The sequence below is a fragment of the Pinus tabuliformis genome, chromosome J, assembly GCF_031772625.1.
Source record: "Pinus tabuliformis cultivar Carrire ecotype Pingquan chromosome J, CPIR1, whole genome shotgun sequence".
NCBI lineage: Eukaryota > Viridiplantae > Streptophyta > Pinopsida > Pinales > Pinaceae > Pinus > Pinus tabuliformis.
Genome location: NC_142295.1, coordinates 85,180,443 through 85,195,733, shown reverse-complemented (window position 1 = coordinate 85,195,733; position 15,291 = coordinate 85,180,443). Strand labels below are relative to the sequence as shown.

General features: G+C 38.7%; 1 protein-coding gene across 2 annotated transcripts in view; it reads right to left on the bottom strand.

The window, feature by feature from the left end:
- The window catches only part of LOC149225628 (protein ACCUMULATION AND REPLICATION OF CHLOROPLASTS 3, chloroplastic-like), a 514,713-nt gene that overhangs the window by 73,925 nt on the left and 425,497 nt on the right, over nucleotides 1-15,291 (bottom strand). For both annotated transcript variants that reach the window (XM_089377212.1, XM_089377213.1), the window contains exon 13: nucleotides 14,588-14,754. In XM_089377212.1, coding sequence (XP_089233338.1) covers nucleotides 14,588-14,754 — 167 coding nt within the window. The remainder of the gene's footprint in view (nucleotides 1-14,587; nucleotides 14,755-15,291) is intronic.

Genomic DNA, 15,291 nt, shown 5'->3' with positions numbered 1-15,291 from the left:
ACTCTCCACTGACAAAAGTTAGTTCGGGGGTAGAACCACTATCAGACTTGATCCCAAGTCAAGTTGTTGAAGACCATCCATCCTAGTCATAGGGAGTACGACAGTACACGATGCGTCCATCAGTAGTGCTATGGTCCCTATCCACTTTTCCCAACTCATTGGCCAGATGAGAGGTACTTCCCATGAGTCCCAAACTACATGGGTAGGATGTATGTTGGGGCAACAACAGGGAAACTAAGTCACAGGACACGTCCTCCAGGGTCCCGTGTCCCGTATTTTACGTATTGGACACGAAAACGGCCCTAATACGTGTCGAATACGGTTTTTATCGTGTCCTGGAAAATTGAATACGTATTCTATGGTTTTCGTCGTGTCCTGAATTTCGAAAACGCGTATTTCGTTTGTTGAAAACGTGGCCCTAACGTATTTCGACCGATTGAATACGTATGCTGCAAAAAGTGTAATTTAAAGGCCGCGCGATGGATTTTTGCGGGTTATTTTCGTCCTGTGCTGTCTGGAGCTGTCGTGTGGAGGAGTCTGGAGCAGATTGTGGTGCGGCTGGTGCGATTGTTGTGCAGCGTTCAAGACCGGCCCGTAAACCGGTGCAGCGTTCATTGTGGGTAAGCTCTGTTTACACTTCAGTTATCTTGACCAGTGTTTGGGGTACTGTGCATCATTGTCTGATGGTAACACAGTTGACAAAGCTTTGAATCCTATTATCCTAACATATATTATCTTTCTTTAAACTTCACTGTGGATGCCTTTGTTCACTATCTATTTCATGCAGTTTTGTCAGTTGGAGCATTGCAAGATTAGCCATTGGACTGCGGTTTGAATGTTGGTGTCTTGACTTTGTTTAGAGCACTATAGGCATGCTGATTGGCTGCTAGTGCTAACTTTATCATATCACTCTATTATCACATGATCTCATCATTGTTTGACAATAGACCTCTGGCATGTCACGCTGGTGCATTTCATTCAATTGTAAGTACTGTTCACTGCTCCCTGAATCTACCTTTCAGTGCCATGGAAGAACAACACCTGGGATAACCTCGAAACTGATAGGAAAAATCAGAATTGATAATTTGATGATTCCCTTGAGTACAATGTGGCCTCCTTAACTGCCAGGCTGCTACAGGAATATGATAATTCTCTTGAATATATTGGAACACTTACCTACTGTAAAAAGAAACCAGACTCGATGATTACTCTAATTCTGTCCTCTTTAACAAGCTGCTACAGCACTTGGTTTATGAACTCGGCCAAGACAAACCTGCATCTGAAGCTGACTGTAAACATATATTAGATAGCTCCCCTTTTTAATGAAGTGGCCTCCTTAAGAGATGACAGAAATTAGTTCTGGCCCTTTCACTGCTGGAAATTCATCATTACATCACTGACTAATTGTGGTGATTACACTCTTGATAACATACTATTCATGGTAACAATTTGTCCTAGATTACTGTGGTAAATGTGCTTGTATCAGTTCACTGCTCAGTGCTCACTCATGTCATTGATTACAAATCTGCTCTTGAATTACTGTGGTAAAATGAGCCTTAAGGCTGGTATATTTCCCCAATATTTAAGTGTTGTGGATATACCATTACTCACTGCCCATTCACTGTCTGTGTGCACATATTGAATCATATAACAGTTCTGAGTTAACTTTATAAGTTTATAAATTATAAATTATAATTGTTTAACTTTAATTGTTTTTTTTGTAGGTGAAGGTGTGTGGACTTTATAACAGTGAGAAGATTAATGGCTCAATCATCCAAGGCAGCCGGCAGAGGTCAAAGGAAGGGCGGTGCTTTTCGTGGTCCCCCCCCTCCAAGTGTTTCTGTTTCACCTTCTCTTGGTCATAGTGCCCCAAGTGCTTCAAGTGAAGCTGTAGGTGTTTCTCAGCCAACATTAACATATGATGCTGTTGCAGCAAGACAACAAGCACAGCTAAAAAAATACCCTCTCTGGAAGTATGTAACCAAGAAGCAAGTGCCAAAGACTGGTCCGGGAGGGAATGTGCATTGGTCTTATAATTTCTGCAAGGGTGAATTTAAGAGCACTTACTTTCGAGTTCTCCACTGGCACCAGGAGATTTGGGGGGTATGATGTACTTGGAGATAGGGGGGTCAAAAGTGCCTATGCATGGTGGGCAACTCATGGGGCAGCATGCCCTATTCTACAACAGTTAGCCTTGAGGGTCCTCTCTCAAATTACTTCATCTTCTTGTTGTGAGAGGAATTGGAGCACTTACGGGAATCTATATAGTTTGAAAAAGAGCAAGCTTGAGCAATCTAGGGCGGAGACAATGGTGTATGTGCACACCAACCTTCATCTTATTTACAGGCAGAGACAAGAGTGGTTGAAGGGAAAAACAAAGATGTGGGATGTGTTTCCTGATGATATGGGCTTGGACGACAGTATTGAGTTGGCATTAGCCAACATGGATCTTAATGACCCACTGCTAGAGCCAGTGACTTTCGATGATGAGACACAACATCTTGAGGGGTCATCCTCCACACCAACAAATGCAGCAGCAGATCCTGGATTGGGCATAGAGGAGGAGGATGGAGTGCAGTCAGATGGCAGTGGCAGTGATGGTGACTATGACATAGAGCCAAAGGACATGGACTATTGATAGAGTGATGAGTCATGACTCATGGACCAGTACCGAGCTATGATATTCCTACTTATTTTGTATCTACTCTTTTGTATTTTCCATTGGCATTCTCTCAGGAGTCAGTATCTACTATGATCTATGATCTATCTATGTACATTGTAAACACTGAACAGTGATACATTTTGATTTTGATGACTTAATGGAAAATATGCATTTTATGGTTTTAATATCTAAGTTCTAAATTTATAATTAGTAGTAAGTACTTACTACTTAGTTTCTTATGTGCTTGTAAGTTGTAAATTTTGATTCTATTTATTTTTTTAAAGTGAACTATGAACTTTGAGAAGTAATTATATTTTAATTTGATTAGATAAGCTGCAACCTGCAATTTAATATGGATAAAAAACTATATTTCGGTATATATATATATATATATATATATATATATATATATATATATATATATATATATATATATATAAAACGTGTCCCCCGTGTCCTGTTTCCGCGTCGCTGTGTTTCGTATTGAATACTCGTATTTACGTGTCCTTCGTGTCTCGTGTCCTCGTGTCATGCGACTTAGCAGGGAAAGAATAAATCACATCTTGCTCACAACCACACATAGGGAAAGGATAAACCACATCCTACAGTGACATGTCACAACCATCATAAGGAAAGGATAAGCCACATCCTACACACATGCAAACCACTGAGAGTAGGGAAAGAATTAACCACGTCCTACATGCATGTCAATCGACAATCGTAGGAGGGATCCTACACATGGGGAAAGGATGAACCACGTCCCACTGACATGTCCACATGTGACAACCGATAGATGCCTATATGCATCTCTCATTGGGGTATTTGCAAGAGAAGGTGAATCACTCATCCTGCTTATATGCCATAGGAGAAGGTGAACCACTCATCCTATGCATATATCACCACAGAGCATCATATGGTAAGGTGAACCACTCACCCTATACACAACGTTCCTATAGGGGAAGGTGAACCACTCACCCTGTGGTTGCACATAGCTCCAAGAAGTACCCCAAGTCCCCAGGAGCTCCCAGAGCTCAATGTTCAACCGAGACCCTCATATAGGGTTTAACCATGACTTCTAGCCTCCCTTTGAAGGAAGATAGTCTTGACCTTACAAAAAGGCTTTGTGAGGATGTTGGTAATGGACACATCCATCCTGAAATGGAGCTTGATTGCTTCCCACTGTATTGTATCTCAAATAAAGTGGAATCTGATGACAATGTATTGGGAAAGGTCGTGGAACACGGAATTCTCTCAAGGACGATTCCCATTCTGTAATATACAATGGTGGTTTCCAGCATGTGCACAAAAGGCTTACTAAAGAGCTTCTTCAACCAAATTGCTTCATAATAAGCCATGCTTGCTGTTTTATACATTCAGCCTCAATAGTGCTCCCAAAGCAACAAACTTCAGTCTTAGATTCATCCATGATAAAGGTGGATTCCAAAAGATGTGCTCTTTCCATTCTTCACATTACCAACTTAGTTAACATTGGAAAATCCATGGAATCTTGTATTCCAGTAGTGATTTTCTGACCATAAACAACTATTCAATATATGAGGCACATCCATAGCTTGACTTAGAGGTGAGAAAACCAGGGATCAACAACTTCTTCATCTCATCAGGCTTTTTAAGTGTAGGAGATAGTGTATCAAGGATTTCCATCTTGGCTTTAGAAGTCTTATATAGATAAACAAACATCATTAATGGTTGCATTTTCAATCATGGCTCCCTCTAAATATCGGGACAGTGACCTTGCCCAAATCATAACCATTGAGCTATCTGCAACCTACAATTTTTCTTTTCATTATTTCTTTGGTCCATGAGTCATGGACAACCATACATTTTACCAGGGATCCTATGACTCCCTTTAAAGTCTTGCTTCAATTAGTTATACAACCTTCATCAATTTGGTCCTCTTCTTTAAGATTAGACTTTATCATGTTGTAATTGTGTCAAAAATATACAGTAATGCTTGCTCCAAATCAGATAGAAAATCATCATCACGGTCCTTCTTCAACCAAGATAACGAAATCCTCCCATGAGATCATCCAATCATCCAGCTGCTTCATGACTGCTACCAATCCATTATACGAAGGTCCTAGGCATCTGCATCCATACAACCATCCTTCAATGATTCAAACAAAATCAAGGATGTCTCTACAAGTGTCTAGTCCATGATCTTTAAAAGAGGACACTAGTAGAGTTGCTCATATTGCAACCTTCATTACTGTATTCTTTCTTGGCTTCTGAACTTTTGACGGTTCCAAGACTTCCTATTAAGTCTATCCAACTTCTTGAAAGGGCCTATTGATGTAGAAAATATTATTACATGTCACATCATCAAGTATCTTTACTGTCAAGAAGAGGTCATTGTTGTCACAATTTATGCCAAGGATATACTATAATATAAATTTCAGGGACACCACTGTGAAAATTTCTGAATCTTTACAAACAAAAATCCTACTGCAGTTACTGGTTTAACATCTCCTACTTGTTATTTCATTCAACAAGTTATTTAATTAGATAAACAGTGATGTAAACACTATTGCAAACTACACTGACATACAAATCATAAACTGAAACAATATATGAGACAAACACACAAGGGACACCGTTATTTTTGGACAAAACATCCCCGGAAAAACCCAACTTGGGAAACCGGTGCAACAGATAGAGGGTTTTTATTATTAAGCAAGCAGAATCTTAGTACAACAGGTTGCCAATCACATTGAATAACCTTACAGAGAAATCACAGCAACAAGAAATACATTTGAGGGTTTACCTCGCTCCCCAAGTCACAGCTGATCCAATGAGTGATCTGACACCCTCCCGACAAACATTGCAAAGTCCCTATGCAATCACTGCATGGGCCAGCGTCTTGCCTCTAGAGAACTGCGTCACCCCTTCTGCTGGATCGATTTGCTGGATGAAGACTGTTGTTTAGCCCTCCTAGCTTAGAACCTCGCTTCTCCAACAAAATCTCGGACTACTAACGAATACTCTGCACTGCCACTGCAAGAGCCCTTTTGGACTGTTTCAACTCTACGTGAGCCCCTCTTGGGCTGTGTAGACCTCTGTGCTGCCTCCCTGATGCTCAAGTTGCCTCTCTGCTATGTACTCTTTGGCTCAGAACTTCCTCTCCGATCCAATTCTCTGCTTTTTCCCCTCTCACTACAACTCAGATCACTTGTTTGACTTTCTCAGCAAACCACGGCCCAGAAAAATCGAACTGACTGATCAACTTAGTGTATCTCCAACTGACCCTCAAGCCTCCTCTTATACTTTTCTGTTGGTGAATCAACGGCCGAGATTAAGTCTCTAATCAACGGCTAAGATTAAATTAGACTTGATCTTCGTCGCTTAGAAGCTTCTCACTCATATTTTCATTAATACCCATTAATATTTTTTTTTCCTAAGTTTAGACTTAGGAACCCCATTAAAAATATTACTTATGTTAATAAAATGCAATCCTGGTGTAATTTCAACAAACAATTTTGGGTTCTTGGAGATCTCATGTGTTCTAGCCCCTCCACAAAATTTCGGAGCTAGAGCACGTCCGATGCTACCCAAAATCAACAACTGCCACATATTAGAAGGTTGCTGCTATCAAGGTTTTACTGCTGCAATCATTTTTCATCACTACATTTATCAATTGAGGTCACATTCTGTTTCAAGGTTGTTGACATCTGGAAGGTCAATATTATGCATGGTTCATAGGCAAATTACTTCATCAAGGTCAAACCCTCAATGTATTTATGTCAACCCTCATGTAGCTCAAGTTCAATGTTAAGCTTGAGCCCATAACCTCTACAGTCAAATTCACAAGATCTGCCCAACTATATCCAATTGTCAATGTTGCAAAGTTCAACACATCCAAAAAGGCACCCAAACAGAGGTTAGAAAGGTCTTAATGCATTTCACAACTGTTCAGGATGTGATACACTGTGTTGTGGACAAATCAAGGCCCATATTTCTGATCAATACAAAACTCATCACATTACCCTGATAATGGATCTTATTATAATTTTGTACGAGGGTTTATCTGAAGCAGGAATGCAAGTGTTTGAAACAAACCATAGTAGGAGTAATCATTCAAGAGTATACTTCAGAACTGTTGAGTCACATAAGAAAATCAATCTAGATGGGATTTGCAATGCTGCAGAAGTATTGATTGGTAGATCATACAAATATTTAGCTGTTTCCCTAGGCATGCATTAGGGTTGAGTGAAAATGTTCCATGATAAGAAATAGTCTTCCAAATAATATGAATCCGATTAAAGAATTTTCATGGGTGAGATTTTTCAGCAGGGAGCCAAAGGTCAGGTTAACTGATATAAGAAGCTCAAGTTGTGTATCTTTATATGAGCTAGTCAAGACACTGATGAAGGAACACATCATGGATCTCATTCCCAGGTGGTCATACTGTCTCCACAGGTCAACATACATCACTGTGAGATGAATAGGTGTTTTAATCCTTTTAGGCTGCGGTCCAAGGTAATGATCCTTCTTAAATTATGAGATGATAAGCCTAATAATCCATTGATCTGAGTCTCCTTCATGCATTGAAAAATGTAATAAGAGACTCGGCTCTTCTCCCTTTATGACAGAGGCTTGAGTTAAGTTCCATTGAGATGAAAGTGAGCTAGGCTTCTTTTCAAGGCTGACTTGAATGGTTAAAATTTTGAAGAGAAGCTCGGGCCTCACGTTTAGAAGATTATGTACAGATTCATGCTCAAAATATCCTTTCAGCAAAGTCGATTCTGGACTAAACACAGGAGAAGACTGTTGTTTGCGGGCTCTCATAGATGCATATGTATCAAACAATGCCAAATAGTTTTGGATCATAAACAGAAGATTTCTTTTCTTCTAGGATAGATATAGTTGCGAATAGGAAGGCCTTGAGTGCCTTACTAGAACAAACCCTTCACAAAACTTTGATAAATTCATTGATCAAACATGATTGTAGTGTACATACCAAGGATGAGAAGATGTTCAAAAATTCGGACATTTGGATCAACAATGCAGAGCTAGAGGTTAACCTTCATTTCAAAGTCAAGGGAAGCGACTTCTCTTCTGAAACACCTTTTTATCCTTCATTGTTGTACTCCTCATGCTTTCAAAACAAGTCAGCTTCAAGGGTGACTGAGCATACTCGGACTGTGTAGATATATGTGGCCCAAGGCTGAGTTACAAATTCTTGGACTCTCCACAGATTTATAATGTTGCAACTTTGTAGTTTAATTAATTTTCTTCAGGACAAACCTAATAGCTTGTATTAGGTCTCTTTATGGGACTTAGTTGCTTGCAACTTCAAAATTTTCCCAAAAAAAAAAAATCGGTTATTATATTTACAGTGCTCCTAAAATTTGGATATCTGAAATTGAGATTTCATACCTCTTCAGCTATGCTCAGGACTATGCTTTCTTAGTCAATAAACTCAGCTTTGTGTGGGCTATTCGATTTGCCCCACGGTCCTCCAAATTACGGTTTATAAGCCCCTAAAAAGTCCACAATCTGCCTAGTCACAATGACTGTGACTTGAGATCATGCCCAGATTTTGACTTAATTCCATCAGGAGCTCAGTCCTAGATATGCCTCTGACTTTTGAAGGCCATGGAGACTTGTCAACACTTCTCAGTGATTGTTTTCTCTTGCTTGGGCTTGTCCTCACCTGTGCTCTGGTACCATGTTAATTTTTTAGTTAACATGTTCTTTGCTTAGGTCAGTTACTAGATTAATCCATTAGCAACTATATGAATCATTATCATTGACAGTAACTGAAGAAAGAACATAAATGATAAATGCAGAAGACAAGCCAAGACAAGAGGACACAAAAAATTGGCTCAAGCCAAGGAAAAACCCCAAGATGGGGAAAACCCTTGATCAATCTTCTTATTATTAATATCAAATGTTCAACAGAGATAGAGAGAGAGAGAGAGTACAATCAAATTCAATATTGACTTGCCAATATGATGAACAATACCACTCTCCAGAAGCTAAGGAAATAAACCAGTCAAGTCTGCACTTCGGTCTTCTGTCCTAACCAGTGGTCAATAGCAGCTACAAAACTCTCTTCAAAAGGAGCTCAATCTTGGATCAATGAATGTGTCTTTCTTTGCCGATGATAAGGAACCCAAAACGGTTTGATCCTGGGCTGATTACAAACCTGGTTAGGGTACACATCAACCCTAACCTACAACAGCAAACCCATGAGATTGTCCTCAAAACAACTAGCTCTTCCATACAGTGAGTGCAGTTCAGGCCAGGCTAATATTTTGGCATTTCATTCTCCACCAAACCCAGGTCCGAACCCTTCATTCTCCAAAATAGGTCTGCGGCGAGCAAGAGAAGTTGTACGCTGCCCAAAACATTCCTTAACTACCCATCGAATTGGCCCAGACATGCTTCCAAATGCCTCAGCCTCTTGTTTGAAGAACTCAACCTACTGTAGGGAAGGTTTTCCTTATAAAAAGTCACAAAACTTGCCCAGAAGACCTTATCAAGGATGTGGCCTCTTCCTGCAATGACCCAAACCAGAATAAGAAACAGAAATGACTCAAAACACGCTCTTCGTCCTCCATGATTGATCTCCTAGGGCAGTGGTCAATTTCATATCAAATGATGATGGAGGTCACTTCTATTTATAGGACGTGGAGAGAGTTTTAACTTATTTAATTTACCCCAAGCCGACCTTGATAAATTACACATGTGGGGGCTTGACCTCAAAAACATATTTTCCCTTTTCCAAATTTGATGATATTTAGGTCGATTTTGCTCCTCTCGAAAAGAGTAATTCAATGCTACAATTATCTTCTTCAAAGTAGCTTCCCAAAGAGGAATTTGGCCCTAGTTGCCAATTTTAACAATACCTTGAAGTAAGAATAAATGAAAGTACTACAAGATAAATGTTCGTGATTCATGAAGTTGCAATCAAAAGACTTGAGAAGCACAGAGTTTGTATTAGGTGCTGCAGAAGAAATAAAAGAAGAAAAAGCTTCCGACAAGATGTATATGGATAACTTGATGATGATATAAGTGGCATCAGGATGATCAAGGACCCTGAAGGCTTGTGTTTACTTTTATATATATATTTGAAAGTTTATTATTGATTGGGGTTGTGTTTGTACAGAGATATCTCTACATAAGAAGGTTGAACACTTTGGAAGCATACTTGGACAAATGGATATATCGGGTTTAGTTTACAGGGAGAGATGAAACATCTTATGGCAAAATGCTTGGGAGGACATCTGGCCGACCTATGTGTTGATGTTTAGATCCCGAAGAGGGAGGGTGGCATTGGTCATGGAGCTTCGACCTTAGATACGCACCTAGATCCCTGGGTTGGTGGTAGAGCTTAAAAGCTTGATGGTACCTAGAGTTGGCTAAAGCTTGAGTCCCCTTAGTCCCACCTGGATAGAATACCCTGGTCAAGTTTCTAGTCCGCAACACTGAGTGTGCTAAAACTCTTCGTAGTTCATTTTGAGATCTTCCATGTACCTCTATATATATGTAATTATGAATACCTCCCTAGTTAAGAGGGAGTGTTGAAAAATGTAACTAGTGTCAGTCTTCATAATTATATTTAAGTCATGATGTAATGTATTTGTTAAAAGAAGGAAAAAGAAATTTTATTATCAAAGAAATTCACTTATTAAAGCATGGGCTTCATGCTTGAGTCAATTCTTTTAGGTCAAAGCCTCCATTGTAGGCTTCTAGGGTTTATGCCAAGTGTCCTTATTCATCTCTGTAATGACTGTCCTAAGTTAAAGAGTCCTTACCGAAACTGTAAAGATTACTGAAACTGTATTAATTGATTTGATGGAGTACTTACCTGATCTGCTACGGCTGTTGCGATGAGGATGCTGCAGAACTTCTCTCGTTACCGAATGACCAAACCACCCAGCCGAACCGAGTATACCTGGATACTCAATCCAGTATGCCTCTCAACCGAAGCATACCGTTCCCCCGTGCCCAGAGACTTCAAAACAAGTAAGGCTCAATAGTTCCGAATTATAAGCAGTATGGATAAATTTCCTCTCCTTCTTCCTTCAACAGCACTCTCCTTCTTCCTTCAACAGCCCCCGGTTCAGTTTTTCCACTCACAGTCAATACCACCTTGTTCCTCCCCTGAGACATAGAACACCCCCCCTTTTATAGCAGAGGTTCCTCCCTCTCTACGCATCAGTTCACCGCCTTTATGAAAGGATAAGATTTTGTTAGGCGGTGACCGCTTTGTCAAGATATTTGCCTTTAATAGAATCAGATCTTCACACATCGGATGGTGTCACTTTAATTTATGACAGATGGTACTTTAATTTAAATAGTATAAAACCATGATGATTTAAATATTACATATTATTTTATGTCTTATAAAATATCAAGTTTAATCATAAGGTTTATGGGTTTAGTTTTATTAGTACACATTTTGGGTTATATATGTAAACATATGAATAAACTCAACTATATTTCTTACTGAGTGTATATTTCTTCTATTTACGAGAATTAGGTATTTAATTTACACCTTTGATAATTAATTCATTTATCTTATATTTAGACATTCTCCATGAATAGTCGATATATAGTCGATGTATATATATATATATACATATACTAGTGCAATGTATATGATGCATGCATATGTAGCTATCATATGCATGCCTCACATGCATGCTAATATTGCCATGTTGTTCGTGATTTGAGATGGGTTGTTACATATGTTATAAATGCATGGACAAGTGTTTATGACTGCAGATAAAATCCGTTACCAAAATGACCACGTGATGACAGAAACTTCAGAACAATTAAGGCTCAAAGAGATTCCATGATAGGGTATTAACCCTGATTCTACTGGGAGGGGTGGAGGTGTTGCCCACCGTTTATCCTCTAAAACCTGGGGTCATGGGAGGATTGTGCGAGTCACGCTCCCCTAGACGTGTGATGATGATTGCCGGATGCCTACTGGGAAATCAGGTCGATATAGTCGACGCTGCCATCCTTAGAGTTTATGCATGGTTAGGTCAGTATAGCTGACGCCATGGCATACTCCAGTAGAGGACGGATAGGATGGGAGCGGAAGAGATTAGGAAGGATAGGATGATTTTAGAATAGCTTGGGAACCTGGTTTGGGCAAGGCATGACCATTAAAATTAGAAATCTATCAGCGTTCAAAATCTCAAATTTTAAAGTGTCCTCACGATCATAAATGAAAATTCAATCACATAATGCAATCCTTACATACTCTAAAGGAATTATCAATATACTTTATAAACCCTTAACTTCGGGACGAAGTTCTTTTGAAGGAGGGGTGTATGTAACAACCCATCTCAAATCACGAACAACATGGCAATATTAGCATGCATGTGAGGCATGCATATGATAGCTACATATGCATGCATCATATACATTGCACTAGTATATGAATATATATATATATATATACATCGACTATATATATCGACTATTCATGGAGAATGTCTAAATATAAGATAAATGAATTAATTATCAAAGGTGTAAATTAAATACCTAATTCTCGTAAATAGAAGAAATATACACTCAGTAAGAAATATAGTTGAGTTTATTCATATGTTTACATATATAACCCAAAATGTGTACTAATAAAACTAAACCCATAAACCTTATGATTAAACTTGATATTTTATAAGACATAAAATAATATGTAATATTTAAATCATCATGGTTTTATACTATTTAAATTAAAGTACCATCTGTCATAAATTAAAGTGACACCATCCGATGTGTGAAGATCTGATTCTATTAAAGGCAAATATCTTGACAAAGCGGTCACCGCCTAACAAAATCTTATCCTTTCATAAAGGCGGTGAACTGATGCGTAGAGAGGGAGGAACCTCTGCTATAAAAGGGGGGGTGTTCTATGTCTCAGGGAGGAACAAGGTTGTATTGACTGTGAGTGGAAAAACTGGAAAAACTGAACCGGGGGCTGTTGAAGGAAGAAGGAGAGTGCTGTTGAAGGAAGAAGGAGAGAAAATTTATCCATACTGCTTATAATTCGGAACTATTGAGCCTTACTTGTTTGAAGTCTCTGGGCACGGGGGAACGGTATGCTTCGGTTGAGAGGCATACTGGATTGAGTATCCAGGTATACTCGGTTCGGCTGGGTGGTTTGGTCATTCGGTAACGAGAGAAGTTCTGCAGCATCCTCATCGCAACAGCCGTAGCAGATCAGGTAAGTACTCCATCAAATCAATTAATACAGTTTCACAGTTTCAGTAATCTTTACAGTTTCGGTAAGGACTCTTTAAATTAGGACAGTCATTACAATCTCATAATATCAAAGACCCTTCTTGGGCTTCATTTGTCAAGAAAGAAATTTATTTTATGTAAAATTAGGTATCCTAGGCCTCCTCCACCAAGTCAGCCTCAAAGAAGGACAAGTCAGCCTAACTGAAGGACAAAATCACCTATATAAAGGCAGCAACTCGACCTCATTTGCTGCATCAATTCATCAAGTTCGATCTACAATTTCTAGGCAAGAAAAGGGTACAAAATTCAAGGGACAAGAAGGAAAAGTTTCGAAATCGAAATTTCTCTCTCCTATCCCACACGTCCGAAGTTTTGGAGTGTTGCAGGGGGTCAAAAATCTGCAGAAGCTGGGAGGCCAAAATTCTGGTAAGGCTGAGGCCGAAATTTCTGGGTTGATATAAGGTTGTAGCTGTTGGACAAGAAGAGACTATTGAAGATTGGTATATCTTATTAGAAGGCTGACTTGGTGGAGGAGGAAGGTCTTTGGTCTAGGGTTTTGGTATATCTCATTTTGAATCCACTAAAGGAAGAGTTTTTGACTAGGTTTTCAACTATAGAGGGGTTTTAGCCGTGGGAAAGTGCCTACATCTGTCTTGATCTTCATGTTTTTCTTTTGGTAATTGCTTGATGAAACTAAGATAAAAAAAAAAAAAGAACATAAGAAAAATAATAAGAACTCAAAGATATCACACGTAATTATCAACAAGAGAAAATCTTTCTGCCATTTCGATTTTCTAACAAAGAAAGCACAGACAAAATGTAACCTCCTACTATATGATTTTTCATATGAGTTAATGTAGCTTTTGGAGAATGAAATGAAGCTAGGGTTTGCTATGCTTGTAAGAAGCTTTACCTGGGATAAGCTGTAAGGGTTCTGCATTTCTATCTTGGGATGAGCTGATTTATTGCACTATGGTCATCTTTCATGTGAAATAGAAAAGGGTGTATTTGCTGCCAGGAGTTATGTTACAGATCTGATGGATATAGATCTAGTTTTGGGTGATTTTGTTGCTGATTTGTTATGCTGATGTAATGAATGGCTGGACTGAATGCTAAGCTAATTTAACATGCTTACCATGTACTGTCAGATCTGATTTTACTGCTGGTTTAGCTGTTGATTTCTCATGTAGTTTCCAAATGTGATTTGTGAGTTAGATATTTCTCCGATAGCTACTGAAATGATCTAATGCTTATGTATTTGCAGTGTTTATGCTGTATGTGATCTATTATGATATTTTGCTGCAGATTTGGAAGTTTGGATATGGCTTTCAATGAAATCAAATTCAGCTTAGGGCTGAAACATTTTTGGATGTAGATCTGTGGCAATTTTGTGAGGTGAAAAATTCACTGGCCCACACAATTTCAACACCCCTCTGTGAGAAATTGGAAAATATATAATGTGTTGCTTACCTAAAAAATAGGTACATGATAGGTCTATAGGAGTACAAACTTATAGTAATATTTGTAACACTTACAATTTCTTTAGTGCCATCTTATCAAATTAGTATCTTCATTTTTCTTTCAATTTTCTGCAAAGGATCAAATTTTTTCTTGTATTCAAGGGCACTGATTCACACATTGTTTAAGAATCATTCATATGCAAGAAGATATAACTGAAACAAAATCTGTTAAAGTATGTAATACTTAGTGCCATTTGATTCTATGTAGAGGCCCTCTCCATGTCGCATATTGTCTTGAAAATGGCCAAAGAACACATGGCCATGTCTTGAATAATATCGCCCTTCACCATTGGCTTTTCCTTTCCAGAAGTCAGCAAACCAACGGTCACCATTTTTAAAATAGAACCAACCCTGCATGATGCATACATTCAGATCAAATATAAAATTGTAAGTATACCTTAAATTACTAACAGTAACATATAATTATGCATAGAAATACCTTTTAAAGTTACCAAATCCTGTGATTATAGTGAAAAACAATCTGGTTCAAGTATTTCCAGACCAATAATATTCCAAACATCACCTCAAGGCTCAGTGTAACCTGGATGACTAAGCATGGCAAAATATCTTCAAAGAGTGTCTATATATAACATAACAACAAAAGCATCAGTCACCCACAACCGCTATTTTTCTGCATCATTTCTGGTTTTAATTACGTTTTCAAGGATTATTGGAACTTTTTCTGCACCACACCTGCAGCAGTCTGGCCTAAGAGGGAAGTGACCTGGTACACAAAGGGAGTTTGGCATCTGGAAAGGGGTGTGTGTTACCATTTTGATGCCATGCTGACAGCAAGTTTTGCTCAAGAGGGTGTTGATTTTTCAGAGATTTCCTTAATTGATAATCACTTCCAATGATTCTTAGTTCGACTTATCTTATACCACATTC